General features: G+C 53.3%; 11 protein-coding genes across 11 annotated transcripts; 3 read left to right on the top strand and 8 right to left on the bottom strand.

Annotated features, from left to right (window-relative positions):
• Positions 1-974: 974 nt before the first annotated feature.
• CLAFUR5_13156 (uncharacterized protein) lies at positions 975-2,183 on the bottom strand (the record flags this gene model as incomplete). Its single annotated transcript, XM_047912304.1, has 1 exon — positions 975-2,183. One exon carries the CDS (start codon positions 2,181-2,183, stop codon positions 975-977), a length of 1,209 nt encoding a protein of 402 aa, XP_047768487.1.
• A 1,033-nt stretch (positions 2,184-3,216) lies between these two features.
• CLAFUR5_13155 (uncharacterized protein) lies at positions 3,217-5,544 on the bottom strand (the record flags this gene model as incomplete). Its single annotated transcript, XM_047912303.1, has 1 exon — positions 3,217-5,544. One exon carries the CDS (start codon positions 5,542-5,544, stop codon positions 3,217-3,219), a length of 2,328 nt encoding a protein of 775 aa, XP_047767980.1.
• Positions 5,545-6,406: 862 nt separating this feature from the next.
• On the bottom strand, positions 6,407-9,475 carry CLAFUR5_13154 (putative ubiquitination network signaling protein acrB; the record flags this gene model as incomplete). The annotated part of the gene is made up of 1 exon (XM_047912302.1): positions 6,407-9,475. The coding sequence occupies one exon, from the start codon at positions 9,473-9,475 to the stop codon at positions 6,407-6,409; it is 3,069 nt and encodes a 1,022-aa protein (XP_047767772.1).
• A 793-nt stretch (positions 9,476-10,268) lies between these two features.
• Positions 10,269-11,280, bottom strand: CLAFUR5_13153 (uncharacterized protein; the record flags this gene model as incomplete). The annotated part of the gene is made up of 3 exons (XM_047912301.1): positions 10,269-10,616; positions 10,673-10,843; positions 10,921-11,280. 3 exons carry the CDS (start codon positions 11,278-11,280, stop codon positions 10,269-10,271), a joined length of 879 nt encoding a protein of 292 aa, XP_047768492.1.
• Positions 11,281-11,566: 286 nt separating this feature from the next.
• On the top strand, positions 11,567-11,889 carry CLAFUR5_13152 (LYR motif-containing protein 5A; the record flags this gene model as incomplete). The annotated part of the gene is made up of 3 exons (XM_047912300.1): positions 11,567-11,612; positions 11,673-11,816; positions 11,873-11,889. 3 exons carry the CDS (start codon positions 11,567-11,569, stop codon positions 11,887-11,889), a joined length of 207 nt encoding a protein of 68 aa, XP_047768491.1.
• A 159-nt stretch (positions 11,890-12,048) lies between these two features.
• CLAFUR5_13151 (uncharacterized protein) lies at positions 12,049-13,335 on the bottom strand (the record flags this gene model as incomplete). The annotated part of the gene is made up of 1 exon (XM_047912299.1): positions 12,049-13,335. One exon carries the CDS (start codon positions 13,333-13,335, stop codon positions 12,049-12,051), a length of 1,287 nt encoding a protein of 428 aa, XP_047768490.1.
• A 1,890-nt stretch (positions 13,336-15,225) lies between these two features.
• Positions 15,226-17,559, top strand: CLAFUR5_13150 (CCR4-Not complex 3'-5'-exoribonuclease subunit Ccr4; the record flags this gene model as incomplete). The annotated part of the gene is made up of 2 exons (XM_047912298.1): positions 15,226-16,309; positions 16,361-17,559. The coding sequence occupies 2 exons, from the start codon at positions 15,226-15,228 to the stop codon at positions 17,557-17,559; spliced, it is 2,283 nt and encodes a 760-aa protein (XP_047768489.1).
• Positions 17,560-18,605: 1,046 nt separating this feature from the next.
• CLAFUR5_13149 (uncharacterized protein) lies at positions 18,606-19,277 on the bottom strand (the record flags this gene model as incomplete). Its single annotated transcript, XM_047912297.1, has 1 exon — positions 18,606-19,277. One exon carries the CDS (start codon positions 19,275-19,277, stop codon positions 18,606-18,608), a length of 672 nt encoding a protein of 223 aa, XP_047768073.1.
• A 366-nt stretch (positions 19,278-19,643) lies between these two features.
• On the top strand, positions 19,644-20,423 carry CLAFUR5_13148 (uncharacterized protein; the record flags this gene model as incomplete). The annotated part of the gene is made up of 1 exon (XM_047912296.1): positions 19,644-20,423. The coding sequence occupies one exon, from the start codon at positions 19,644-19,646 to the stop codon at positions 20,421-20,423; it is 780 nt and encodes a 259-aa protein (XP_047768074.1).
• Positions 20,424-20,479: 56 nt separating this feature from the next.
• CLAFUR5_13147 (putative ATP-dependent RNA helicase prh1) lies at positions 20,480-22,678 on the bottom strand (the record flags this gene model as incomplete). Its single annotated transcript, XM_047912295.1, has 1 exon — positions 20,480-22,678. The coding sequence occupies one exon, from the start codon at positions 22,676-22,678 to the stop codon at positions 20,480-20,482; it is 2,199 nt and encodes a 732-aa protein (XP_047768365.1).
• Positions 22,679-25,150: 2,472 nt separating this feature from the next.
• CLAFUR5_13146 (uncharacterized protein) lies at positions 25,151-26,201 on the bottom strand (the record flags this gene model as incomplete). The annotated part of the gene is made up of 3 exons (XM_047912294.1): positions 25,151-25,174; positions 25,226-25,776; positions 25,829-26,201. 3 exons carry the CDS (start codon positions 26,199-26,201, stop codon positions 25,151-25,153), a joined length of 948 nt encoding a protein of 315 aa, XP_047768366.1.
• Positions 26,202-27,814: the final 1,613 nt, after the last annotated feature.

The following is a 27,814-nucleotide window of genomic DNA, read 5'->3' as shown; positions in this document are numbered from 1 at the left end:
GGCAATAGGCCTTCAGTCGCGTCCAATCTAGCTAGTCAAGCAAGTCGTGCTTTCTCTTCCCTAGCACCTTGGATATGTCGGCTTTGTTGCTCACGGCGTCGATCTCGATAGTCGGCGCGAACAGATCTTCAGTATCTAGTACGGTTGAAAGCACACTGCCAGTTTTAACTTGCTGCGAGTCTATGTTATGGTGTAGTGAGGTCGTGAAGTTGATGCTTGGAGGTTGAGATAGACGCGTCGGAATTGAGAAGTCGGGAAAACTGAAGCTGGAAAGCACGTGACTGTCGGTACGTGATCCGATTGGCTTGGAGATAGGTCCGCACTTCCTAGAATTCCACCTTCTTAGATCGACATGACCTTGAATATCATTAACAACACCTTGTAAAACGACACAGACATGCTCACAAGGCTTGTAAACGAAGGAGAAAACACCGCTTGATTGTTTGAAAATACTGACTAAGCTATAGGCTTCCAACTTGCTTGCTTGTGACAAGGCTTGATTGCAAACCTTGGAGAATGACTTGCTTGTTGATCAGACTGGCGAGAGGCCCTTCGCGAGTGTCTGAAGATGCATTTCGAGTTTGGCAAGATCGAGAAGGTACAGCGAGACACCTACAGCTTCTGGCAGAGCAAGGTCGAGTTCACCTCGATCATACAGGTCAGTGTCGCCAGGAGCGGATCTGGGCGAGCGATAATCTGGCATCACTAGTCAGGCTACCTCCCGAGCCTGCTCGGCGAATTCTGACTGGCATCTTCGACACATGGTGTAGAGAACTTCAAGCAGACAGTCACTTCAATGAGAGCTACAAGGCACAGGTATCGAACCCAATTTCTTGGGTATGCCACCTGTCCTACTCATCGCCAGCCAGCTCTTCCCAAAAGCTACTAATATCACCACTCAACTCGTGGCCATCCTCCATTTCCCCGCGCGTTTTTCAACGCCAATCCTGATCAACCACAACGGAACTGACAGCTCAAGCGAGATAGATGCCTTCCATGAACATTGCTTTTCCCAATCGTGTCAACCTTCTACCGCTTTGGCTCCTCAGGGCCGCTCTGAGCATGCCATAGACGTGCTGCGAATGTGCGCACCAAGCGAAAGCATATCCGTCCTCAAACAACTCACCGAATGCCTCGAAGCGAGTGGGTAGCTCTGCTATCCCGAGCAAATTGGCAAGTCGCGTCGATGCATCCGGCATAACAGGTGGTCTGTGATGCAGCATCAGGCCATACGACGTGGGCTGTACTGAGCTTTCACCATCATAGGCGTAAAGTCCCGTTAAGCAGAGATGGGATAGTATGGGCCTCGGCCAAGGGTCTTTCGCACGACGTGGCCCTGGAACACCTCGAAGATAGCCTCCTGGCGTAGTCACGAGGCTGCCGTACCAAAGATCCAACTTTGCTCGCGTAATTCCAAATTGATCAAGAACTGGGTGGTGCGCTCTGTTAACAAAATCGCCGACATCCTCGCATGGCTCCCAATTTGAACAAATTAGACCGTGATGTGGCGAGTGTTTTTGAATGTGAGTTTGCCAAATGGTATATCCAAGTTCCCAAAAGGCTTTCCAGGTGTCTTTTTGAGTCCCAACATCGCTATCCGGTCCTCGTCGCATGAACATGTCCATCATGACATATATCGTCAGAATGTAAGGGTATTTGCGGGAGCTGCAGAGGGCTCTTCGTGCCACCATTTCAGCCAGGATCTCAAGATAGTCGAATTGTAGGATGTCGTGTTGTGCGTTGCTGGCAAGCATTTCAAGAGGTGTGTAATAGAATTGTGGCTCTAGCACCAAGATGTCATAGTCGCAGTGGTAGTCGATAAGTCCCCGGAAAAAGTGGCAGACGAGCCTCGCTTGGATCATGTCCTGGAGCCTAAGATGGGTAAAGGCGTGAAGGAGCGTTTCGTTGGGTAAGCGTAACAGATGCGACCTGTCTGGCCCATAAGCCAGACGCCAAGTTGAAAGGATGACATCGTTGCCGAACTGTCCTGATTCTGGGTCGGAGGGTGCTGCGCTCAGTGTAGGGACGTCGAACACGACATCAGGTCTAACGATGCTACTCAACAAGTGGGGCGAAGACGTGCAGACTTCTTTCGACTCGGTCGAAGGTTTGGCGTCTTGCGGCGACAAAAAGCTTGTAGGTGCGAGCAAAGCCTCCGTGGTTGATGTCTTTTTTGGTGACATGATGCGAGCAGGAACTGATAGTTGGCGTTTGTTTGTGCCAGACGTGCGGGCGCAAATGTATGTTTGAGTGAGTGACGGTCGAGAAAGTACTCTTGTTGAGATCTCTGATGTGAGCAGGAATGATAATGGGCGTTTGTCTGTGCCGGACGCGTGGTTGCAATGATATGTGTTCGAGAGAGTAACGGTCGTAAAAGTACTCCAGAGGTGGGATCAACCAAGAAATTTGCGCGTAGAAGAGGACAGGAAGCAGCATTTCCGGTTTAATATGGCAAGAAGGTGTGTCTAAGGATTTGTTGAAGAGGTCCTGAGAAGCTCCTGCGGCCACTCTCAGGCGCTCCTTCGAAGGGCATGTTCCTTGATCGATACTTCCGCTTCGTCGAGCCAAAGTGTGGGCAGAACGCGAGGATGCCGCAGACCCCACGCTCTTGCGAGCAAGTCACAGTCTTTGTGAAGGCCGCGGCTTATTGTAGCGTTGCGGTTTTAAGAGGTGTACGGTAGGTCCAGAGCATTGATGACGATCACGAGGTGACGAGCCACTTTATTTCATATTATCGGCATACCATTCATGTCCGCGGAGTCGCATTTGCATATGCCTGCAGCAAGCTGTTGATGTGTCGGTGAAAGCTGTTGGAGCGGCGAGCGTCGCGAAGGTGTATCAGCATTCGAAGAAAGGCCAGCTTTCCACGCACAAGATTGCGGCTGCAACGCCAAGCCATAAAGTCTCTCTATACAGAGGAACATAGGGTCCTTCACCATCATGCTCGCTCGAGCTGGTGAGCAAGAATGACACATGACGAGTAGGATACCTTGTAGCAGGCGTCAAGCATGCTGATGTGTCTGCTCTTACAACTGGTGCAGCGAGATGCTTGTAGCTTTTAGAGATTCATCATCACATTCATTAATTTATCCAAGATGCGATTTGATAGAAGGCTATAACGCATAACAGTAGCCAAGCGTGTGGGGACGCTTAAAGACTGAGAGTGTAAAGTCGTCTGGTCCGGGTCCGGATAGTCCAAGCAAATTTTTCCCCGACTCAATAGAGGAAGAGGTCCTCGATGACGATAGCTTTTTCGTTAGATCTCAATGCTTGGCGGTCATATCTGGGCTCTCCAGTGAATATGCCTTTGATCTTGTCCAAAACAGGCTTGCGGTGTACACACCAAGCAAAAGTGTACCCATTCTTATACAACCTTCCATAAGCTTCGAATTGCGTCGGCAGTTCAGGAATGTCGAACAGATTTGACAATCGATTCGCTGCGTTTGGTACAATCGGTGGACTGTAATGAATCTCGAGTTCGTAGGCCCTCGGTAGACCGGTAAGCTTGTTGTTGAAAGCGTAAAGGCCAGTGAGAGGATAGTCTGGCATCTTGAGAGGGTCGTGGCGATTGAGAGGCCCTACTGCTACGGGCCTGGGCCCCTGCAAATAGCCCCCAGGAGTCTCAGTCAGCTTTTTGTACCATTCCACGATCTTCTCCTTCGTTATGCCGTACGGTTTCAGTGGAAGGGTTTCCAAGCGACTAAGAAAGTCCAACAAGCCCCAGCAGTAGACCCAGGCCTGGCATCTCAAGTTCGGGGGGCCATGATGCTGTATGTGGATCTGCCAGAGGTTGTAGCCCACTCTCCACAAGTCATTCCAAACATTGCGTGGCGGCGGGTCACTAGCAGTGTGGCCTTGACGCACGAAGATGTCCATGATGATGTAAACACTCAGGATATACGGATCTTTGGTGAGCCACAGGCCTCTGCGCGTGACAATGTCTGCTAAAGTGTCGAGGTAATCGATATCACGGATATTGTAGCGCGTAATGCCTATGAGTTTCGCGAAGTCGAGCCCTGCGATGACTTGCGGCCATTTCATGAGCAGCGAGAGGTTCGATTTCTCGTCGATGAGGGCGCCAAAGTGCGAGCAGACCAATCGTAACTTGAGAAGTTCTGTAAGTCCCACGTAGAACATCACACGGAGTGTGGTTTCGTTGGGCAGGTTGGAGAAGGGCGCGGGTCTCTGCGATTCCGGCTCGAGGGCATTGCAGTCTTGCGGCCAGGTCATAGCGCCACTGGACGAAGGCTCAGGCGAATATTTCGTTTCAGCTTGCCCACTTGCAGCAAACCTGAGATCCTTCACAGGCCCAGTGTCCTCAACATGCTCGAGTGGGCTCGGGGTGGAAGTTGTCGACGTATAGGCGCTTGATGTCGTCAGGCCCTCATCCATATCGGATTCGGCATCTGGCCGATAGGGTTCTGGTGATGGAGTGGGTCTTGGTGAGAGTAGGCCCCCACGCCTTGTGGTGCCAGCAGCATTTGTGTCCAGCTTGGACGGCGGAGCATCAAGCCGTGCACTGTACCTATCGTTGAGCACGTCGCTGGAACCGTCGAGTCCCCCTAAGCCTTCTTCCGTGTCGCTCTCGGCGTTGTCAACAATAGTGCTTGCTTCGGACAAAGCCTTGGCACTTGCATCCTCCGTCTTATCGGTATCGTCCTGGACAAGGGAATTAGACCTGAGCATGGGCCTGTCGTTAATGATACTTGGTATGCTGCATGGGTCATGGCGTTGACCGCCGCCAGGGTGCGTGTCAGATACCTCGCGATCATCCCCCCGGCCAACCATACGCTGCAGATACGACTGAGCCGCAGTGGCCTGCTCGTCAGGGACTCGGGCTTCGGCCATCTCTTCATCACACTCGAGAGTCGAATCCGTATGCTCCACGTCATCCTGCTGACTAGCTTGCCCAGCCTTGGCGTCGAGATCGAGGGTAGTTGTAGGCAAGCTGCCTGTGGCTTTCTCCGACACAAGATCAGCATCTTGCTGAAATGCGTCCTCCGTGCCAGGTAGGTGAGCACCCTGAAGCTCCTCGAGCCTCACGTCCATAACGAGCGGGACGACATGATGTTGAGGAAGCGCAACTTGGGGTGTGGAGCGGATGCTGCGGTTCAGGTCTTGTCTCAACAGCCCCAGCCGACCCACGACGCCCTCCTTCGGTGCTTCGGGCGGCTTACTTGTAGTCGGCGGATAGTCTTGCTTGAAATGGTGCTCATCGTTTGTGTAGTAGCCACTATAGCTAAGTGGAACACCATGCAAGTACGCTTGCAGTAATGTATAGCCACCGTAGTTTTCCTTGTCCATGTGCCTTTGCATGCTCCCATGCTTGGGCTTGGCGGACGGAGTACCGATAGCTCCGGAGCCTCTGTTGATTTTACCTGATGACGGCAGAGGCCTCAGAATCGCCAACGACAAGTGTTGCACGATCTTTACCGAGCGCCGCAGAGCATTCTCGGGACTTTCCTCGGATTTTGAAGTCTTGTAGCTAGTGTATCGCGCGTCCGTAACCCTTGACGCCCCGGAGGGCCCATACTTTCTTGTCATCTCAAAGCGCTGTTGTATAGATAGATATTTTGTTCTGAACAGATATGTTGTTCTGAAGTTAGGTCTTCGAAGGATGTATTGTGATGGAAGGATGCGGAAATAACAAAGGAAAAAGGCAGCATCGACATACCATATCAATTTATATACCTTTTTAAAGATTGCAGGATCAGGTATCAGAGTTCTCTTATCCTCAAGAATGACAATTCGAGGACACGAGGCCAGCGAAATAACTGCTACTGACCACCCCAATCTTGGCGCTGGCGAGAAGGCTGACTTCTATTGAGCACCTCATAGCAGGGAAGTTTGACCAGCTCCAGGTCCTCGGAATCCAAATTTTCGACCCCTCGGTATGCCTGAATTCCAGCCTTGCTACAATAAACTGCTTGATAGCCTGAGAATTGATGATCCTCGACAATGTTGTATTGCGATTGCATGGTCATGAGATGATGGTAGCTTATCAAAATTCCGGTCGTGACCGTCGTGCGGAAGTGTGATAGCATCGTAGCTCGTCGCGTGATGAGCATGTCCAGGCAGTGCCGAGACGCACTGGAGAGCTGTGTAAAGGCATGTTTGGCAAGCCGTAGTCGAGGGAGTGAAGTGTAGAGAAGTTGGAAGGATTGAAGGAGACAGATATACCCTCCAGTACGGATGATTTCCTTAGCTCCGGTCGCTAGCTTTAGCGCGAAGCTAAGCAATCACGTGATGTTAGTTCTCCTACGAGACGTGTCAGCAGCAGGCAGTTTACAGGGGCCATGCCGAGGATCGGATCATAGTCATCACATATCAGCGAAGAAGAAGAAGCACAGCGAGAAAGGTGAGAGTCAAGGTATGACACAACACGAACCGCATCATTGCAAGCTCACTATCTACCGTTTCCAGCCGCACCGGCATGCATCGCAGTCGGACTCTGAGGCGCCTTCTTACTCGGCGGCCCAATCGTACCCACAGGTTTCGCAGCAGCACCGGGAATGAAAGGTTTAGCCTCAGGCCGAGGACTATTCGATCCATTCGTGCTTCCATTCATCAAGCTCGCTCCACCAGATCCCGATCCAGAAGTGTTGTCGCCTTCACTGGCCTTGCGCTCTTCAGTAGCACCGGCAATGGCATTCGGCTGGACAGACCAGGAGTTCTGATGACGATGGTCTCCAGGGATGAAAGTGAAGTCGTCGCCATTGTCAGTGAAGCCGGAGTACTGGCTAAGCATTGAAGAGCTTCGACCACGATGAACACCGCCAGGTCGTGCGTGTGCGCCGGCTGGAGAAGCATGGTGTTGAAAGGGCGAGCCGAAGGGTTGGGAGAAAGCGCCGGGTGGGAAGCCGTTTGCTTGAGGGCTGATTTGACCATTAGAGCCAGGTAGTGCGCCTTCTGGAGTCGGTGGTGAAGAGTAACCAGGGTAGCCCGGAGGAGGTTGAGTCGACCAGCGTTGTAGAGCAGCAGAAGCAGCATAGGCATCGTTCGCCTTGCTCATGTGCGAATTAGCCTCAGCCTCCATCTGCGCAATCATGGAGGTCACTTTCTCATGCTCCTTCTGACGCTGATGGCGCTCAAGGTCTTGCTTCTGCTTAGCTGACAGCTTAGCTTGGTACTCCCGCTGAAGCTTCTCTAGTTCATAGGCACGCTGAGCGCTTTTCGCCGCCAGCTTCTCCTTCTTCGACTCGAAAGCCTTGATTTCGTTCTTCAGGGCATCCAGCTCGCGGTCCTGCTCGGCCTTCGCTTCCTCGAAATCACGCTCTGCGGCTTTCTTGGCTTTGAGTGCAGACTCATAGGCTCGCTTCTTGACCTCCGACTCCTGCACTTGGTCCGCGGGGATCTCGCCAAGAGCCTGGATCTGGCTCTTGATGTCGGCCGTCGCTTCCTCTGCCTGGTTCTTGTGCTGACTGAGCTGCTGCTGGCGACCCTTTTGACGATCATCGATGGCGGAAGAATCAAGCTTGCTTCGCAAAGTGTTGATCTCCTTCTTTATGTCGGCATGAGCAGCGCGCTGGTCCTTTTTTGTCTTCCTCCCACGATTTCGAACATCATCGAGCTTGGCCTGTGCCGACATGATTGACTGTTTCAGCGTGGTGATGGGTGAAGATGGACGAAGGGCTTGATGCTGTGGCGGAGGTGGACCAGCTGCAGCCTGTTCGGGTGTGCGTGCAGGCTGCGTGATCAAGCCTGCAAAGCACAGTACCTTCTGATTTGCGATGCTCACGACCTCGCACAGGTAGCTACTCCTAGGAGCTAGACCGAAGATCTCACCCACATAGCGATCGGTGGCATCCTCCCCGTCCTGACTTGACATGATCCGGGTTGAGCTCCAGGCAGCACCATTGATGCGAATGAAGAAAGGCTTCGACCTATCGATACCCGTCGAAACAGGTGGCAATTGGTCCTTGTCGTCGGCATTTTCCGCAGCTGTCTCGGGAGAGAGCTCCACGGCGAAAATGATCTCGGTATCTCGAACTTCGCAAATCCAGATACGATCGGTAGTGGTATTCGTAGCACTTACGAATGGGTTGGTTGTGTTGTTATCCATAGCAGCAGCTTCCCGAGCATCGTCAGCCGCATCTCGCTGCTCCATTTCCTTAACGAAAGTGACCTTTGTACTAGCAATAGCTGCCCAAAGTGGTTGCTGACTTCGAACCTGATTGGCTTGTTTCCGCTTCTTCTTACTACTGGATTCTCGATTCTTAGGCGCTGGAGGCTGCCCGGGAGGGCGACCATCAGTACTTCCAGAGAGGTGCGGAGGTTGCAGGCCGTCAGACAGGCCAGTTGGTGAACGATTCGGATGCTCGGCACCAGCCGTAGCTTCTGTATCGGTTTTGGTGATCGCTGGTAAGGTTTGATCTTTTTCGTTTGCTTTGGCATTTGCGAGTGTGCGGCGTATACATGTCGTTACGCCCTGCGAAACTATGTGTATTCCAAGAATAGTACGAATGGCCGTCATGGCCATTCCACGCTCAAGTGGCGTTACTGAATTGAAAGATGTTGCAAAACTAGGCGCATCGAGAGGTAACCCGATATCCAGTTTATGTAGAACGGAGCGGAGGTAGTCCAGAGCGGTAAGATGAATCGCTTTGTACCGGAGCACATGGACCACGCAGACAATGATTGAACATGTCGCTATACTGTACGTCGGCCCGCCAGTCGTCGCAGCTGCTCCACTGAGGGAGACTGCCACGACTGCATGAGACAAGTCCAGAAATATGTTCTGCACAGGTTTCCAAACCACCGACCAGCAGACCCAGAACAATACGTCGACCATGAATATCGTAAACATGGCAGGATAGCCAAAATTCGAGGAATTGAACATCTCCTTGATATTGGGTAGAGTTGACAGAGATATGCCGGCGGTGGGCGGGACGAAAGTAAGCGAGGCGAACAGGGCCTGGATGACTAGAACCAAGGTTGGCGGCAGAGACAGCAGGAGGATCAGGATTGAGATGGCATCGCGCAGAGGATAGTAAGTCAGAATGGTGGAGACAGCAGATAACGTGCCTCGAGCCGGAGCTACGTAGGCCTTGCCATTATTGTCCACAGCAGGAGGCACCTCCGCACTGGGCGTGGTAGAGGTCTGCTCGTGTGCCTGATCTGCCATCTCACCACACGGACCTACACTCTCTGCGGAAGCGTTGGAGGAAGTCCTGTCTCTTTCTGCGCTATCCGATCGGGACGCATAGTCCTTGCGAGCGGCAGCGGCGGAGTCGGGGGCGCTGGCGGTGGTGTCTGCGGGTCGCGGGAACTTGAAGCCTTGGTTTAGGCCTCTCGAGGGGAGGGCTGGCGGCGTGACAACAGACGCTGCGGTGGGCTTCCCATTGCCATTGGGCTCCCCATTCAGCTGTCCGTTAGATCGCTGCCTCGTAACTCGTTTGCCTGGCGGTGCGAGGCCGTTCTCGTGGCGCTTGTCGTGCTGGTTCGGTGCGTTCTTCGTCTTGCCCTTCTGAGGCATTAAACTCGGGGCCGGTCAAAATGTGTCGGTCCCTCCTGGCTCGTCTATTCACAGACGGCGAGCCAGCCGGGATATGTGGTGGACCGGGAGGGGTGGGTGTATGGTATAGGCGATATGTGGGAGTCGGTCAGGTCAGAGGTAGAGGCTCCGCGACAGAATCGAGTCGACGCTCCCACAAGCGCACGGGAGATGCCGCAGCTGGAAACAGTGACACAGTCACACAGTAGTGACACTCGCTCAGTCTCAGCACTTGGAAACAAACTTTGCCTCTGCCAGAAAACACGACCAAAACTTTCTCTTCGGTAATGCTAATGCCACTACACGACCTTACCATCGTCAGTCGTCACACTGCCGCGGCCAGGCCACCGACTCTTCGCCGCCTTGCCGCCCGCAAACATCATCAGCAACAGAAACAGTCTCTTTGCACAGCGGTGTCGGCCTTCTATCGGCATACCATTTCTACTAGCCAGCCTCCCATAACGGCATGACCTGTGGTTCCTGCAACGGCGATCACTTTCCCTCCTCACACACAGCGGGGAGTCTCGTCACGGCACCTCACAGCAGGATTGGCTGCACATCGGAACAGCCATGCGATGTGCATCGCACAGCAGAATTGCTCTGCTTGCAGTGCTTGCCTTCTCCACCTTCAAGCAACCAGCGATAGCATCAGCACGTCACGAGACTGTAGCGTAGCATGAATCACCCAATGATCGCCCGACAAGACGCGGAGACAGGTAGGAATGGGCACGTCACGCACTTCCTCAAATCGGCGTCAACAGAGAGTCCTGCAGCATCAGCGGCCAGCACTCCCCATGTCCTCGACTGCATCTGCTCTGTCCCATGACTGCAGCTCTAGCTGTCGAACCCGGTCTAGCAAGTCGGACACTCGCTGGCTATTCTCCCGCTTCGCAACCTCTTGCAGCCTCCACGTCTCCCGCAGCACATCAAACATGAAAGGCCGTATGGGTGTCTTCTTCCTCTTGATATAATCATACAGCACGCAATCCTCTTGCACGCGTGCAGCAGGTCGCTGATGCAGCTCGCTGAGGATAATGACATGCAAATCAAACGTGTCTGTCCCCTCCGTCGGCTCTGTGCCTAGCTTGTGGTATATCGTGACGTGGTCCGGGTATGTCATGGGCTGTATATGATCGTTAGTACAACATTATCCTTCGTCAAGCATGAGAATGAACATACAAATTTAAACTCGGTCGTAATCTTCCTCAAAATCAACCCCTCCCCCCTCGGCGTCCACAGTCCATTCCACTCCTCCGCATGTTCAGGATCAATATACCGTCCATACTTACTCGCCCACCCAATCCTTCCCGTCTCCGCATAGCGATTATAGACAACATTGTTGACATGACCCTTTGACCTACCTTAGCCTACATTCCACTCGAGCCGAGCGCATCATGCACAACAGCTCACATATGTCGCATCCTTACCATCGAATCCTGCTCTCCCCATACTACAGGTAACCGAAACATACTACGTCGATGCTTCCCAGTAAGGAAGCCTTCGCTGCCTGCGAGGAGTTCGCGCCAGGAGGTGCCGAGGTCTTTGAGGATGTGGGAGGCTTCGAGGGTTTGGGACCGGGTGAGGCCGAAGGTGATGCAGTGGCCTATGCGGTGTTTCACTTCGGAGAGCCATCGCGGGTTGGAGATTGTGGTGGGTGGTTGTGATGGGGAGGTTGTTGAGTAGAGTTGACTCGAGACTCGACCAGCGCCAGTGCCTCTGCTGCTTAGTGCGCGTCTTGCTGCAAACATTGCATTGCGCAGATCGGATGCCCCTTTTCCCGCCACCATGGTGCGATATGCCCGACCTGTAGGCAGAGTTGAGGGAGTGAGGAGCGATGTAAGGATCTATGTTCCTGGTCGAGACTCGAAAGGCCAATGCCTTCGGCTCTCGGCAAACCAGAAGCTCGGGTGGGGAACGAGCTCAATCGCTCTTGCTCGTCATTGAGGGATCACGAAGACAACAACATTGAACATCGATCTGCTTCACATCCCATGTCGTCTTCAGTACACGAGTAGCACGAGAGTGAGCAAACGACCTTGACGTTGGCTCTGAACCACATTCATCTCACCCAGCATGTCGTCAACACAACTTCGCCACGAAGTCATCCGGCTTTACAGAGGTACATCTCGGAAGCCGAGCACCCACTGCACCCAAAGGCAACCCACTGATCATCACACAGAGCTTCTCTATCTAGGTAGAGAATATCCCGTGGGGTACGGCTACTTCAAGCCTCGTCTTCACAAGGCGTTCAAGGCGAAGTCAGCTCTCAGGGATGAAGACGAGATCCGCAAAGGCATTGCCCAAGGCGAATATGTCAAGAAAGGTATGCCCGTCTGTTCTTCGTGATGACCTGATCGCGCTGCTAACATATCATTGTAGAGATAGAAGCTCTGTAAGTATCTACACATGCCTGGCACAACCCTCTAGACTGGTATCTCGCAACACTCTAACATGAACACCCACTCCAGATATTACCTCAAACGCTACCGTGCGTTGAAGCAACGCTACGAGACCCAATGAAACACCATAACACCATACAGACTGGATGGAAACGATCAATCATCATCCTCATCCTCCACGGCACCCTTTGTGGCCCACCAAGCTCCAATCTCCAGGCACTCTCCCGCCAACGCCGCCTTCGAGGGATCCAGCAGTTCAGTCATCATGCCCGACCACCACGTGGCCCATTCCTCCGACGTCTTCCCACTGACCTCTTTCAACATGGGCTCCATACTCTCGATCATCTGGAGTACCGTCATGAGTGCTGTGTGCCTCAGCGCAGCTTGGTCCGGCGTGAGAGGACCGCGAACACCTTTCTCTCTCGATCCCGTCGACATGAGAGAATCATGGCCGTTGCTGATGCGCTTCTCCTGCGCAGCCTTCTTCTCCCAACGAAGTTCCGATAACGGAATGGCCACACGACGCTGCTTGACATCCTCGAGTCCAGATTCCTGCGATAGCATCTCGGCAAGCCGAACACAAGGCGTCGGATGCAGTTTTCTCCGGTCCAGCGCTTCAGTAATCCACTGGTTCGCCTTCTGGACATACTTATTCTGTGCCGGCGTGAAAGGATGACCAGGCGGGAGTGCAAACGACCCAGTATCCTCCGCAACCTCCTGCTCCTCCCCAGTCCTCGATGGTGGCGGCGCCACATCCGGCAACATCGACCTCAACACATGATCAGAATCCCACACCTCGATAGTCCCACCCTTCTTCATCATGCGTATCGCATCAACCAAGATCCTTTCACTTCGCGGATTCAATGGCATCGACAAAGACATATCCTTCACCATAACCAAATCAAACTGTTCGTCCTCGAACGGATACGGTAGCCTCCGAATATCATGCTGCACAAACTTCCAATTCACACCTTGCTTGCGATGGTCTGGCGCCAAAGGAGCAACATCCAGCCCAACAAACTCCACATCCGTCGCTCCTCTCTCGGCAAAACGATCGTGGCAAATGGCACTCCAGTATCCACTCCCACACCCGATTTCAAGAACTTTCTTCGGGACCTCGTTGTTTCGCCACCGCGGCGAACACAACGGCCCTCCAAACAGCGTCACCATCAACAGCGTCCGTAGACTCTGCCGTTGCAACTCCGCGAGATCGCATGGTAAAGGGTACGGAACACTTCTGAGATACCTCCTCCCATCTCGTAGTTCGAAGGGGTTGCTTAGTAATTCTTTCTCCGATTGTTCTGATGTGCTGCGCGCAGATATCGTGCGGTGGATGGGTATTTGTTGTGGGATGTTGATGGAAGTGCTGCTGACGCTCTGCATCTTGAGGGTGGAAGTCATGATTCTGGAATCGGCAAGTTGTCGTGCGACCAAGGTCTCCATGGTTGAGAGGCGAGCGCTGTCAACCAGGTGCCCCTGCGGTCGCTTTGCGCGTTCGCTAAGAGAGATGGGTGTGGATCTGTTGTATGGAATTCTGGAGTCCCGTGGTGGGACCGTAGTTGGGCCAGATCTAGAGTTGTGGATCTGAGACTTGGTGATATAACTCGGAGTATCCGGTATTAAAGAAGATTGTTGAAGGTGTTGGAGTTTGAATTGAGCAACTCGTGCTTCAATGTAGGCAGTCTGCCCGGTAGACCTCGGAGCATGGGAATATATGAGACCGTCCATTTCACTTTTCAAGTGGTGTCGCGTCGGGGCCGATGTTCACACGCTTGTGCTGCTTGGCCCGTTCTTGGGTTCGAAGCGTGCGAGGGCTGTCCCACGTGGGTCGGCGCGAGCTTGGCCCAATCTTGTGCAGTCCTCTCGGTCGTTTGGGATTGATGCATGGGCGAGGTGAGAGTGGAGTTATGCTAGAGTGCTCACCACTCTCCACGGCACTCGAATAACTCTATTTCTCTGCGAGGCGAGTCGTAGTGTACGAATGGCGTTGTACCTGTCGGTACTTTGGGCGGATGTGGATGTGGGCCAGTGGCGAGCTCCGAGAGGAGCACGCAACGACGTGAAAGTGTGCTTGGGCAGATCTTGGGGTGTAAGAGGCACAGCACAGTTCCAACACGTCCATTCCAACAACGCCCGATGGAAGCGCTTGGGCTGGAGGTTCGAAGGGGCTTGGGCTAAGGTAGAGTGTGAAGTTTCGAAGGTGTTTGGAAGGCGCTTGGGAGGCGCCAATTGAAGCTTACCGTTCCTATGGTATGGACTTAGGTGCAAAGGCAACTCTGTGTGATGAATGTCTTTGTTGCCGGCAGAAAGCGTGCCGTTGGACGTGTTGCGGCGCCAGATGGATTCTCCTCCAATCATGGTGGCCGTGATGGCCGATGCCGGTGTCTGATGGTCCGCGCTGTAGCCTGTGAGGCGAGGATGTTGTGCTGCTGCCGTGGTGCGTGGTGATGACTACTGATGACTGATGGGCGCCGGTGCATGTGAGATAGATGTAGTGGTGAGGTGAGGTGTGGGTATGTAGAGTGCTTGACTCGGGGTGCATGACTTGGCCGCCTTGTTACGGTAGACGGCGATTCAAGATGCAGGCGTTTGCCGCTCAGGAGATCAGGCGCTCTCGTCGGTGAGCAAGAGCGAGCGGCAATGACATGGCGGAGACGATATGTTGAGGTACATGTATCTGTATCAAGACGCCAAGGTTTGGATATGTCTTGGGAGGCAGGAGGCTGTTTGGGCGACATCTTGAAGCTTGAGAGTCGAGAAACAGAATCAGCAGAGTTCTGGGTAGCTTCAGATCTCAAGACCACGTGACGTCCATATCGGGCGCTAGTGTTTTCGACCGGGAGCCAGCAACACATCGCAGCTGCAGTGGGCGATGGGCAAGGACTTCGCGCCATCCACACCAACGCCCCTCGCCTCGCCCATTGCAGTGCATCACACACATACATCCGTCGTTGCTATCCATCTGCAGGTACTCGCTACCACCACCACATCGATACCCGTCCAGGGCGTGCGCTATCGCCAACTCCGACCTCTATTCCGTCATCGCCATCTCTGCCCGATACCCACGAAACATCTCCCATACCACGGTCATTGGCATCGGCACTGCGGCAGATAGCAGCGCTTGGTAGGGCAGACGCTGCAGAGGTCATCATCTTTCGTTCATGACGAGCGGGGAGGGCGCCCATGTACAGGAGACGAAGAGTGCGACGGCCAGAACCTCCTCCTCCCTAGACTCCCGCGCGCGCATTCTTCCCGCAGCAGCAGCAGGAGCAGTATCGGCAACAGCTCGAGGCAGAGCGAAAGGCGCCGCCACCATCTCGTGTCCATCTGGTGATGGCCGATGGTTTCAACCGGTTCAATACCGGAAGCCAGCAGTATTACTACCAGAACAACCACACCTCACATCCGCGCTCCCAGCTGCACCATCGGAACGGCTCGCCCATCAACAATAACAGAGCACTCTTCAACCCCAACGCCGACACGCCCTCGCCGAACCGATCACCGGGCACCAACTCGCCGGCACACAACCCGTACAGCATGTACAACAACCACAATCACAGGCAGAACCACAGCCTGCTCAATGGCGGCGCCGCTCACCAGAACTTCCAGCCGCAGGTGAACTTGGGGCAGGCGTTTGCTAAGAATGTATCACATGCACACCAGAGCCACCACCTCAACAACCAGCATAATGACCACGCTGCGCTACACAACACATTTGGTAACCACCAGCACACCGTGTCCAACAGCACATTATCCCACACCACACCTCAATTCACACCCGCTCACCTCCAGAACGGCACTCCCGACCACTCATCCTCGATCGAGCCGACGAACGAACACTGGGCAGACCAGCTGAGGGAGTACAACAAGCTCAGAATGGCAGAGCAGAAGGTGCACTGGTACGCGAGGACAGCTGGCAGTATGAACCGCTTTCCCGGGATAGCGTCTGCGGGCAACAATGAGCACAGTCAATCAGAAGAGCACGGCGAGAGACGGCGAATTGCTGATGAGTCTGATGACATGGGCTCGTGGGACTGCATGGACCTCTGCGGGCAAGGACTCAAAGCAATGGCACCTGCATTATTCAGACACTACCCGAAGCTCAAGAAGGTCTACTTGAACTGGAACAAGATCCGAAGCATACCTCCGCAGATTGGGCAAATGCGGTTTCTGACCATGTTGGACCTTTCCAACAATGACCTGCATTGGCTGCCACCCGAAATCGGCATGCTCACGAACTTGAAGAAGCTGAACTTGTACGACAACAACCTCGACGATCTACCTCATGAGCTCGGCTCGCTCTACCAGCTTGAAATGCTCGGTATCGAGGGCAACCCATTGCGACCCGACCTCAAGGAAAAGCTCATGCAGAACGGAACAAAGGAATTGATCCGCTTTCTGCGTGAGAGTGCGCCAAGTAAGTCATGCGCAAATCTGGTGGAAGTGATACGGACTAACAAGACAACAGAGCCTGAGCCGCCAATGGACCGACCGTGGAGACCGCTTGTCGAGGATACGCCAGAAGGTGCTGATACCTTCAGACTTCTGAGCTGGAACATTTTGTGCGATCGTAGTGCGACGGAATCTCAGTTCGGATACACTCCCAAGGAGGCACTGGCTTGGTCTCGGAGAAAGTACATGATTCTGGACGAGATGACAGGTAGGAATCCAGACGTCATGTGCATCCAGGAAATGGACGGCGAGAACTATAACGATTTCTTCCGACCGGAGCTGGCTGCGCACGATTACAAGGCCGTCTTCACACCAAAGTCCCGAGCGCAGACAATGGCGGAGAAGGAAGCCAAGTCCGTCGATGGATCTGCCATTTTCTTCAAGAACAGCAAGTACATACTCCTGGACAAGCAAGTGATCAACTTCAGCAGAGAGGCGATCAGCCGGCCAGACATGAAGGGTGAGCACGACGTGTACAACCGTGTCATGCCTCGCGATCACGTTGCCATTGTTGCATTCTTGGAGAACCGCGCAACCGGATCCAGGATGATTGTTGCCAACACGCATTTGACTTGGCAGCCGGAGCACAGTGACATCAAGATTGTGCAAATCGCAATCATGATGGACTACATCAACAAGATGAGCAGCGAATACGCCAAGTGGCCACCGTGCAAGGACAAGGAGCTTTACAAGTACAACGACGCGGACAACCTCGACGGAGCCGACGGAGAGAAGCCCGAGTACTTGCCTTCGATGAAGTACGACGAGCCAACGCAACTGCCACTACTGGTTTGCGGCGATTTCAACTCCACTAAGGATTCGGGTGTATACGAGCTCATAGCACAAGGCTCGCTCTCAAACGCCCACTCCGAACTCGGCACGAACAAATACGGCGACTTCACGCGACACGGCATGTCCCACCCCTTCAGCTTGAAGAGCGCATACGGTAACATTGGCGAGCTTCCCTTTACGAACTACACACCCGACTTCCGACAAGTCATCGATTGGGTCTTTTACTCGACGAATACAATGCAAGTCCTTGGCCTACTGGATAGAGTCGACACGGAGTATATGCGACGAGTGCCTGGCTTCCCGAACCATTACTTCCCATCCGATCACCTGCCCTTGATGATCGAATTCCAGGTGAAGGAGCGCAAGGAACGCAAGGTGACGGAAACGGACTTTGGGAACTCTAGGAGGGAGTCTAGGAACTGATCTGGTAACTGGAGTTTTGCGTGGCAAAGGCGAGATGGAGGCAGGGACATGAAGGACGGCGCGCGTTCGTTATTGATGACGACTGTACAGATGAAAGGGCGGCGTGGCGTTGCGTTTGCGTCTTGCGCGCTTTGTTTCTCAGGGGCAAAGCAGAAGCAGGCAGCGCAAGAAATAATGATCAGCTTTTGGAAAGGTGTGCACACAAGCTTCTGTCTGTCTGGGGTCGTGTGTGGTTTGGCGAGGGTTATAACACGGCGTTAGATGGGAGCCTTTTTCTACGTGTTACTGTTTTGCTTATGACTGACTCTGCATGTAGGTAGTAGTGTGTGTGGGCCTGTCGTTGTGTTCTCTGACAGGGTGGCGATTGTATGGGATTATGATGCTCTTCACTCTTCTTGAGGTTTCATGGGAATTGTATGCGGTGTATTGGAAGCTGACTTGATAGGGACGGAGACTGCGCCAGCGAGCTAATTGGACAGGGAGCCCATTTCGAGAGATATACCACGAAGCAAGCTCGATTTTCTACTCTAGCAACACTTTTTCAGGCCGATTTGACCAGTTCTACGAGTGGTTACATACAATCGGTGACTCTATCAGACACATTCGATACCTTAGACTGGATTCCTATATCGGGATGCCAACTAGGGGCATACATCTGACTTACGCCCAACGTTCGAAGGAGTGGAGACCGGACTTCTTGTTGAGCGGTCTACCAGTCTTAGAGCGAGCGAGCTCTTTGCGTGGCATACATTGTGAAGTTTCCACGTGCTGTCTGAGGATCAGCGAGGCTGCGAGGATGGTAATATTTTATCTGCAGACTATCGGAAGGAACCGTACGCAAGAATCTAAAAATGTTCTCCAGGGTGTTGGGCTCAAAAAAGTCTCTTGCACTTATGACCACCAATTCTCGAGACCCCTTCCGATCAAGTGCAAAGACACGGCGAAATGGACGAAAGAACTCGAGGAGATGCTTATGAGTAGAGCAAGGCTACGACCGGGTAAAGGGGCAAGATGGCGCCAGCATCGGAATGCCCTTGCATGACGACTTACTCCTCGTCGAAGTTCGCCAGGAACGCCTCTCCGTACTCTTCCCGTATCTTCTTCAGGCGATCGACTGCTTCCTCGCGCGCAGCACATACTTCCACGAACGTCATTGCAGCCTGCCCACGGATCGCGATCTGCTCCAGGGTGATCTTGCCACGTCCTTGACGCCACTGTTCGATCTGTTCCATTTCCACACTTTCCAAGAAGTCACGAAGATCTTTGGTGGCCTCCCTCTGCTGCGCCCAGAGCTCAGGCGCGCTGTCAGAAGTACGATTCGTCAAGATTGAGAGCAGCGTGCCCACTTTCACACTGTCGTCCGCCATCTTCTTGACCTTGATCTTGTGCATAAGTTGCAAGACGATGACGCTGCTGGCTGCGGCTAGCTTGAGTTGTGCGAGGTATCTCGGCTTGGTGATGTCTCGCATCACTTCTAGGAACCCTTGGTACTTGCCTACGATGAAACCGGCATCGTAGGTTGATATGAGACCAGCATGATGATCGTGGAAGGCTTGTACGACGTCCGAGCGCTTTTGTTTGGCATCGGCGCGCAATGAATCCAGCCTGACTCGACAGAACTGGATTAGCGAGTCGAGACCTTCGAGAGTGTTGTCGTCGTGGGTTTGAGTTTCGGGTTGGGTCTGGGCACCGACATGAGCTTCAGCTTGGCCTGGCATCGTGTCTTGCTGGGTCTGTGCGGTTTCGATCAGGTTGTGTAGCAGATGAGAGAAGGCTTGTGTAGACGCGAGAAGGTGATGATGGGGGCAACACGGAGTAGTGTGAACACGAAGACCATGTATTATATTGCGGAGTGTCATTATTAAGGTGTCATCGACATTCACTTATTTGCTCTAAGGCCTTGTAAGACTTGGTGAGCCGCCTGGTGGATGTTGTGCCCTCAATGCCGCCCGCTGATGAATGCCATTACTTCACTTCAATCACAAAGCGCATTGTTGCACATCCTTAGCGCGCTTTGTCCTCGACATTTCCCACACAAAAAGGTTGTCTTCAGTGTGTCCCCGTTTTCACTGCCAACAGTAACCATGTCACCAAACACTGCCACCAACACAGAAATGTCGCAACCAACTACCAACAACTCTCAAGACCGCAAGCCCACAGGCATGCTCGACCTCCCACCTGAGCTCCGCCTCCTCATCTACTCACACCTCCTCACAAGCAACAAACCCATTGAACTCTGGCCAACAAAGCGCCTCCTCGCCTCCACGACTACCAAACCCTCCACCCGAACCACAACTCGCATCATTCGCCGTCCTAACCCTTCCAACCCCAAGATCCACCCAGAGATCCTCCTCGCATGCAGACTCATCAACGAGGAAGCATCATCAGTCCTCTATGGCAGCAACACCTTCAAGAGTCTCGGCGCCAACATCCCGCGCTTCATCACGCAGATTGGCTCAAACACGGAGTCCCTTCGACATCTCGAGTTGAGGGACGTCCAGAATTGGATCGAGATCACGCAGGATTTCACTGCATTGGAGCATGCCACAGGATTGACGAGCCTTGTGATTCGATACCACCCGGCGACCTGGGGAACTGACGGACAGATTCTCATCAGGGCGTTGATGCGGCTCATGCGATCGTGGGCACAGAATCGCGGTGCCACTGCCGATGCGAAGTGCTTGGAGAATCTCGTGAAGATCGTTGAGGTCTTGCCGAAGGAACAGCAGGTTATGCTGTTTGGCAGGAGCAGGAGAGCCGGATGGAAACTCGAGACGCCGAATATGGAGCGCGCGAAGAAGGTCGAGGAGAAGGTTAGGAAGGCGATTCTGGAGGAGCTCTTGAAGGAGAGTGCTTCTGAATAGTCGGCGAGCCTGATCAGTCCCTCAGTAGTATGTAAATAGCTCGAAGCAACGACGCGCTACTCGTAAAGCTCTTCCAACCACCTCAGCTGTACCGCGCTCACACCCCTCGCATAAGCCTTATTAGTGAAGACAAACTCATTATACATAATCGCCTCCACTTTGCGCCCAAACAGCACACTGCTAGGATGTATCGCAACAGTCTGACTACCAGGTGGAAACGTCTTGTAGCTCTTATCCGGACACAGATGCGCCACATTCTTGCTGTAACCTCGCAGAAAGCACTTCAGAATACTCTCTTGCGTAACTTCATCGACCGTGCTTCTCATCGTCGCATTCGGCGCCAACTGCTTACACTGCGCAATGAGCTGTTTCCGCACATCCATCACGCTCCTCATAGCGCGGTGCGATATCATGTGGTCGCGACACCATCTCTTCCGATCAGCATTTTCAGCAGCGTAGCCTTGCACGGCTGCCAAGACAGTGAGGTGGTCACCTTGCCGTCTGATTAATTGTGAACGTGCTTCTGCTGCTTTCTCACGGCCCTCTTCTGTATCTGCCGTTATGAAGATACTCTTCTCCTGCGTGCTGAGACATGCGACGATGTCAATCACTTCCAGCAGGCAGTCGCGCTTTACTGCTTCCAGCAGAACACGACCGAGCGAGGGAGTGAGTGGCAGTCGTGATGCTTTGCGACCGTCTTCGTTGATGCGACCTGAGTCGTCCAAGAAGCCTAGCTGGTGCAGCTGCAGCAGGGATCGTTCCAACGCTTCCCGTGGTGGTGGCGACAGGAACGAAAAGCTGATAATGTCGTCAATACCTCGTGCTTTCATCTTTAGCACTGCGTCACTGAGATCACATCGCAGGATCTCAGGCTTTGCGTCCTTTTCCAAGCTATCGTAGTCCTTCTGCGTGTATAATCGGTAGCACTGTCCTGGAGACTCTCTGCCTGCTCGACCCTTTCGCTGGTCCGCTGATGATCGTGATATCGGCTTGATAAGCAAAGACTCCAGCCCGAGCTTGTTGCGAAACTGCTTGATCTTTGCCTTACCTGTGTCGATGACAAATTTCACCCCTGGTACTGTTACTGAAGTCTCTGCGATGTTTGTTGACAGGATGACCTTTCGTGTGTTCGGAGGCGCTGGCTCGAAGACAAGCTGCTGTTGGTCCTGCGGTAATGCCGCGTAAAGTGGCCTCGCGAGTAGCTTAGGGAAGTCATTCGTGAGGTCCTCGGCGAACTCTTCGACCAGCTTCTGAAGTCCAACGATCGTTTCCTGTCCTGTCAGGAAGACAAGCACGTCTCCTGGCATCGGCTCTTTGCAGTGTATCTGGAAGATCCGTTGCAGTGCCATGTCAACCACATCCTCCGTGGGTGTATCGAGATAATGCAGCTTGACCGGATACTGTCTCCCTTCAACGTGGCAATCCGAAACGCCAAGATGTGATGTAGGCTGCTCAGCTGGGGTCCTCTTCGTCGAGCGATTACTCTCGACCTCGCTGTGATCCATCTCCATATCGCCGTTGCGTTTTGAGCTCGGCGTCGCCACGTCCTTCGCATCGCCACCATCCCCATTCTCGAGCGAAGCCGCATCCTCAGCAAAATACTCCTTCAACTCCTGCACATTAGCAGTAGCACTCATAACCACCACCCTAAGCCCCTTCCTCCTCTTCACCAACCCCTTCAAAAACCCCAAAATCAAATCCACATCAACACTCCTCTCATGCACCTCATCCACCACAACAACCCCATACCGTCCCAACGTCTCATCCCGCAGAATCTCCTGTAATAGCATTCCTTCCGTAAGAAACTTGATCCGCGTCTCCTTCCCCGTACAATCGTCAAATCTCACTGAATAGCCCACCTCGCCTCCAACGCGACTTCCATGTTCGTCCGCGACGCGTTTGGCGAGAGTTATGGCAGCTACGCGGCGGGGTTGGGTAACTGCGATGGCACTGCCGGGACCGCTGCGTGGAAGGTACGGCGCGGAAAGCAGGAATTGGGGAAATTGCGTTGACTTGCCACTTCCTGTTTCGCCAGAAAGGACTAGGATCCGGTTCTCCTTCAGGGAGTTGACGATGTCCTCTTGCCTGTTCCAGATGGGTAGCTCCTTCCTCTTCTCAAGTAGTCGCGCCTTCTTCGCCGCATAAGGATTATGCGTGGCAGGTGCGCCTGCGGACTTTCTCGATGCGGAAGGTACATCTTGTCGTTTGCGCTTCAAATTCTTGTACTCCACCTTCTCTGTAGGTTTCTGAGCCATGGTTGTGTCTGCGGCGATATCAAGTTACGGATATAGATTCGAGCGAGAGGCAAGTTCATGGAGCAAGGAAGCAAAATTTCGATTGGACACGGCTCTGCCGGCGCTATCTAGGGTACGCGGCTACGATCCGCCCAGCATGAACCATCGATCATGTGACGCGCTAGCCATCGCTCGAGTTTCCATTGACCGTCTGTGGCTACCTCCTAAACCAGACGCTCCTCAAGAAAGCTTGGTCAGGTGACCTGAAAGCTTTCTTGGCGGAGCGTCTGAGGCAGCTGGGTTCACAATGGGCATTAAAAGGCCGGCTTTTGTAGCCCTCCTGTGCAACAATATAACACCTACAACTTGGATATATCTAAGTATCTCGTGGTCCCTAAAACAAGGGAATAAGAGCGACAGCTCGTTGTTTATGTTATTACAAAGGATCTATTGCGCAAATAAAACCTTGCATAAGATTTCTAGCAGTAGGCATCCCTCTAAAACCGGATTTCTAGCTATAGCTCCAATGAACTCCCTAAAAGCTGGAACTCCGAGTCAACAATAAGACAGCCTAATTCTAGCCCTCAAATTTGTGTATATACGTTGTGGTCGTGCTGTTTCAAGTTAGGAGGGCAAATTACAGCTGGCTCGGCGCCCATTCTGCGCCCAAGCATCTTAGACCCTCGCAAGCTCGGATCTTGGTGGCTTCACTTCAACACCAACAACACCGAGCGATAGCAGCGGTCTGATTTAGGAAGTAGGTCTGTGGTGCTCACGAGCAGTCGCAGTGTGAATTATAGCTATGTTACACGATATGCGGCTCGAGAGACGTCTCACCAGTTTTCTGAAAGTGCTGCACAGTTGGCGCCGGCGGCAAGCCGCATCACAGATCCGGTTGAACGAGTAGGCTTCGCTACCGCTCGAGCTCGACAAAAAAGCTATCGAGTACCTCTGGTAGCTCCGAGTACCTGCATGAGCCCTTCCATGGATGGAGGGCGACACGTCGCTTTCACTGGCAGTCAAACATCCAAAGCTAAGGAGAGCACCTATGGTGGCCACTAACCCAGCCTTCGTCCATTGTCACAGCCCGTCTTTATATCGAGATCCATTGTCCTCAACATACCCTATCGCTGCGTACCTCCAGACCTGCATGAGCTCTACCACTTCAAAATTCTTATGAATCGCTCTCACTGGCAGTCATACAGCCCAAGCTAAGGGGAGCACCCATAGTGTCATCTAACTCATCTTCAACCCAGACCTGTATCCCGACTTCATCTCGAGTTCCTTTGTTCTCAACATGCTCTATTGCAGCGCGTATTTCGAGCTGCAGCAGCTCTACCACTCCAAAAATCTCTTTGTCCGCTCTCAATGGCGGTCGAATGATTCAAGCTAAGGGGAGCACCCATAGCGTGCACTAACCCAACCTCCAGCCAGCAGAACATCCCGTGCCTACTGTTTTTCGATGTCGGGTATGCATTGCACTTGCTATGCGCTACCACTTCAAGAGTGTCAGGAATCGCTCTCACAGGTTTTCAAATAGTCCGAGCTAATGGGAGCACCCAAAGTGCCCTACTAAGCCAGCGTCCACCCATGCCAACTGGCCCTATATCATGGTCCAGCTCATCCTCCAATATCAGTCGCAAAAGCTGGCCTCGAGTCTAGACGCAACACTCTCGAAAATGTGCGCACGCAAGGATCTTGACTCGAGTCTGCTAATTCGCTTGTTCACTGTCTGTCTTCCGCTGATATCTCGGTTCGTAGACAGTAGATGAGGTAGTATCCTCAAGGCTGTCGACTTCGTCATGGTCAAGAGATGCGGAACACGGTATGTTATGATCGCTTACCGCCATGGGACAGTGTTTCGCTCGTCTTGCTGATCAGGATCGTGGCTCGTGATACTGCGATGGCAGCGTGAGCTATTGTGTTGCAGCGGCAGGGAGGAGCTGGATGTGATTAGTCATTGCTGATGACACGGCCGATGTGGTGGCCTTCTGAATACTACTTCTTGTCAGTAGCAAGCATGGTTCGGTATAGCTGGTGAACACAAAGTCCCTAAAATTGTCAGCGCAGCGAAAATGAGATCGACTGTCATGGACACAACATCTTCATCAAAAGAACTTTCGATTCGACATCCTCGTCCGGGTATCAACAGTAATCGAAAAAGGAGAAGCATTCGCATATCGCTAACGTTGACAAAAGCTCCACTCGACGATGAGGTTTTCACAACGGTCGAGAAAAGAGGTATCACCTTCCTTCCATTTCATTCGACAATAGATCGTATACCGTGTCCCACCCATAAGAGCGCCAGTGTGAGTGTGAGAGAGATGATTGTGATTGGTGATCCCGAGCGATCCTTACTTCTATGTAATTCGTGTCGGATTCTCCATGTCGTCAAAAGGGTACGTCGCATGGCCGCCGCTTACTGAGCCTGCGCTGATGCGGTGGGGAGGGAGGGTCGTGGCGTAAAGGGGTGATGTTATCATCGAACGGTTCCTAACTTGAGTCCGGATTGGCCACCTAGTGATCTGTCAGCATGTCCAATGTCAGTGCGATGATGTTCTGTCATACCCTTAATATCCTCCTCGAGTAGTCCTGGTTATCTGCCAGACTGCCCACACTGTTTCGTCGTGCGCCGGCTTCGGGATCTAGTCGTTGGTCGCTCAGCCCACTGTAGCCTGTGCCTGGTGGTTTCCTCTCGTTTGAGCCGCGCATAAAGTCCGACACTTGGTTCTTCTGTCTGAACTCTTCTTCGGCCTCCTTTTGCTTCTTCCTGCGGATGCAGAACACTAGACCGGCGATGAGGCCAGCAAATGCTACCACACCCACTACCACGCCAGCAGCAATGCCAGCTGTGTTGGTGCCGCCGTCACCACCGCCACCGCCGCCACCATCCAATGACGATGTTGATTGTGGGTCGCTCGTTGGTTGTATCGTGACAATTACGGTCGAGCCGCCCGCTACTGTGCTGGATACAACACTAGGCTTTCCTGTGGACGATGGTGCTTCGGTAGTCGAGCCGTCGGCCGATGAAGACGATGATGTCGAGCCACCGTCTGCGTACTCTACTCCACCGACTTGACCGTCGGTAGCATATACTGTGTAGAAGCCGTCTCCACCACCTATTGGCAATGTTAGCATCAGAACCGTGTCACATGTGGTTACAACACGTACACTTTTCCACGGGATAACCATTGCAGTTGATGGAGCACTTGGAGTTGTCGACTTTGTCGCCTAGTGAAGGTGCTATGTCACCACACAAGCAGGTATCGCCTCCAGTAAGAGCCGTGATGGCCTGGCCAGAACATTTTTCCAAACAGTATCCACTAGCTTGGTACATGTATGATCCTAGGTCGTCCAAGCTTCCAGAAGATGAGAAGCAGCCAAGGTAGCCATTTGGCACACGCTTCTGCATGTCGTTCATGTGCATGGAGCCCAAGTCATCGAGAGAGGGTGCGGCGTGCGCCATGGCGGAGGCTGTGAGGAGCGACAGGAGGGTGAAAGTGTGCGCCGCATACGCGGTCGTGGCTCGAAGTGTTGATGGCATGGTGGCGGTAAGATGTTCGAGTCTGCCGATGCAAGGAGGTGAAGCGTAAGATGCAGACGAATATGGCAGTTCAAGCGAAGTGATCGAGAACGCCTGGCTGGGCGAAAGGTGTTAGTGCATGTTCGATTTCGCGGCGGGTGATCGGTATTCACACTAGGGGTGGTGAGGAGAATGAGGTGGTGTATGGTGAAAGGGCAGGTGACGTGCAGAGGCAATAATTAGAAGATGCGCACCTTTGTTTGCGGCTGCCAGCAGCGCAAGCGTGACCCGCGGACAGGAGAAGAGAAAGGGAAGAGACTTGGCCGGTCGGCGGTGGTATGTCTCTTCACTCGAGGAGTCTGTCCACTCCCGCTCGTCTAGTTCATGCCACGCAGGCAGTGTGTGCAGATGCTGATTATTGATGCTGGTCGTGTCTCGATGGTATCTCGTCGTTGTCGCCGTCGCCGTCGCTGGTGGCTACTCTCGCGTTCCGTCTCACTGCAAGGCGCCGGGCGATTCTCTGTGCCTCGCTTGCTCGTCCGAGTGACTCCAATGGATCGGGTGACGGATGCTGCTTGCCTCTGTACAACACGCAACAAGCAGGTATTCGACGCTGCACTCGGTCGCGTTTCAGGAAAGGGTGGAAGTCGGTCGGGTCAGGTTACTCGTCGCTCGGTCGCATAAAGCCGTCCGGGTCATCCGCTACGCGCAGCACTCTCGGTCGCGTTGTACACCAAACGAATGTTACGAAAGAAACGAACGCCTATTCCCGTGAAAGAGTGACAGTGAGAAGAGGTGTGTCGTGTCGATGTGATGATGGTGTTGGTGGTGGTGGAGAGTGAGAGAGAGCGCGTGTGGTTTGGGAGTGGCAGTGTACGGCCTAGTGTGGTCTCGAGCAAATGATGGGCAGAGTTGGCGTCGACACGATGGACACGAAGCGTGAGAGCCCAGCTGCAGCAGCACTTCTCAGCACAACTCGGCGGAAGGGGGATCTTTGCCATGCGCGCCGCCAAGGCACCGCTACTGTAAGGTACGCCGCAGCCGACACGACGCAGCCCAGAGAAAAAGGAGCGCGTGCACCGCTCTCATTCGCTGCCATGCCTCCGCGACCCCTGCCAACGGCTTGAGCCTCTCAACGTCCACTCGTGAATCGTGAATACCCATCGCCAAGGCTCGGAGTCTCGCAGTCTGCTGAAACAACAATGACTTCCACCTGTTCTGCGGCGGACGAACTACACGCCAGATCATACATGTGCACTTGACAGACGCCGCAAAGCACGTCTCTGGCAGTCGCACAAGTTATGCGGGAACAATTTGCACCGGATGTCGGCGGCGAGTCCTTTCCACGCCGTCCAAGCGCGAAGATTGCGTATCCTCATTGCTTCCCAAAAGGGTATCCTTGCTGAGTCGTTTCTCAACTGGGAAGCGGCTTTCATCGCCTGCTAAACACGACTCCCGCCGGATATTCGCTCACATTTCCTATGCAATCATCATCTCACACATCGTCCACATCGTCTTCACGGCGATGAACAACAGCACGCATCACGGCATTCCATACATTGCACCCTCGTGTCGCCGCTCAATCTCTGCAAAAGCTGCGTCGACCGGCGTGTTTCAAAGCTGTCGGCCGAGTG

Source organism: Fulvia fulva, chromosome 11 (genome assembly GCF_020509005.1).
Source record: "Fulvia fulva chromosome 11, complete sequence".
In the NCBI taxonomy this organism is placed as follows: Eukaryota; Fungi; Ascomycota; class Dothideomycetes; order Mycosphaerellales; family Mycosphaerellaceae; genus Fulvia; species Fulvia fulva.
Note: the sequence above shows the minus strand (reverse complement) of the source record. Positions and strands in the feature narration are given on the sequence as shown.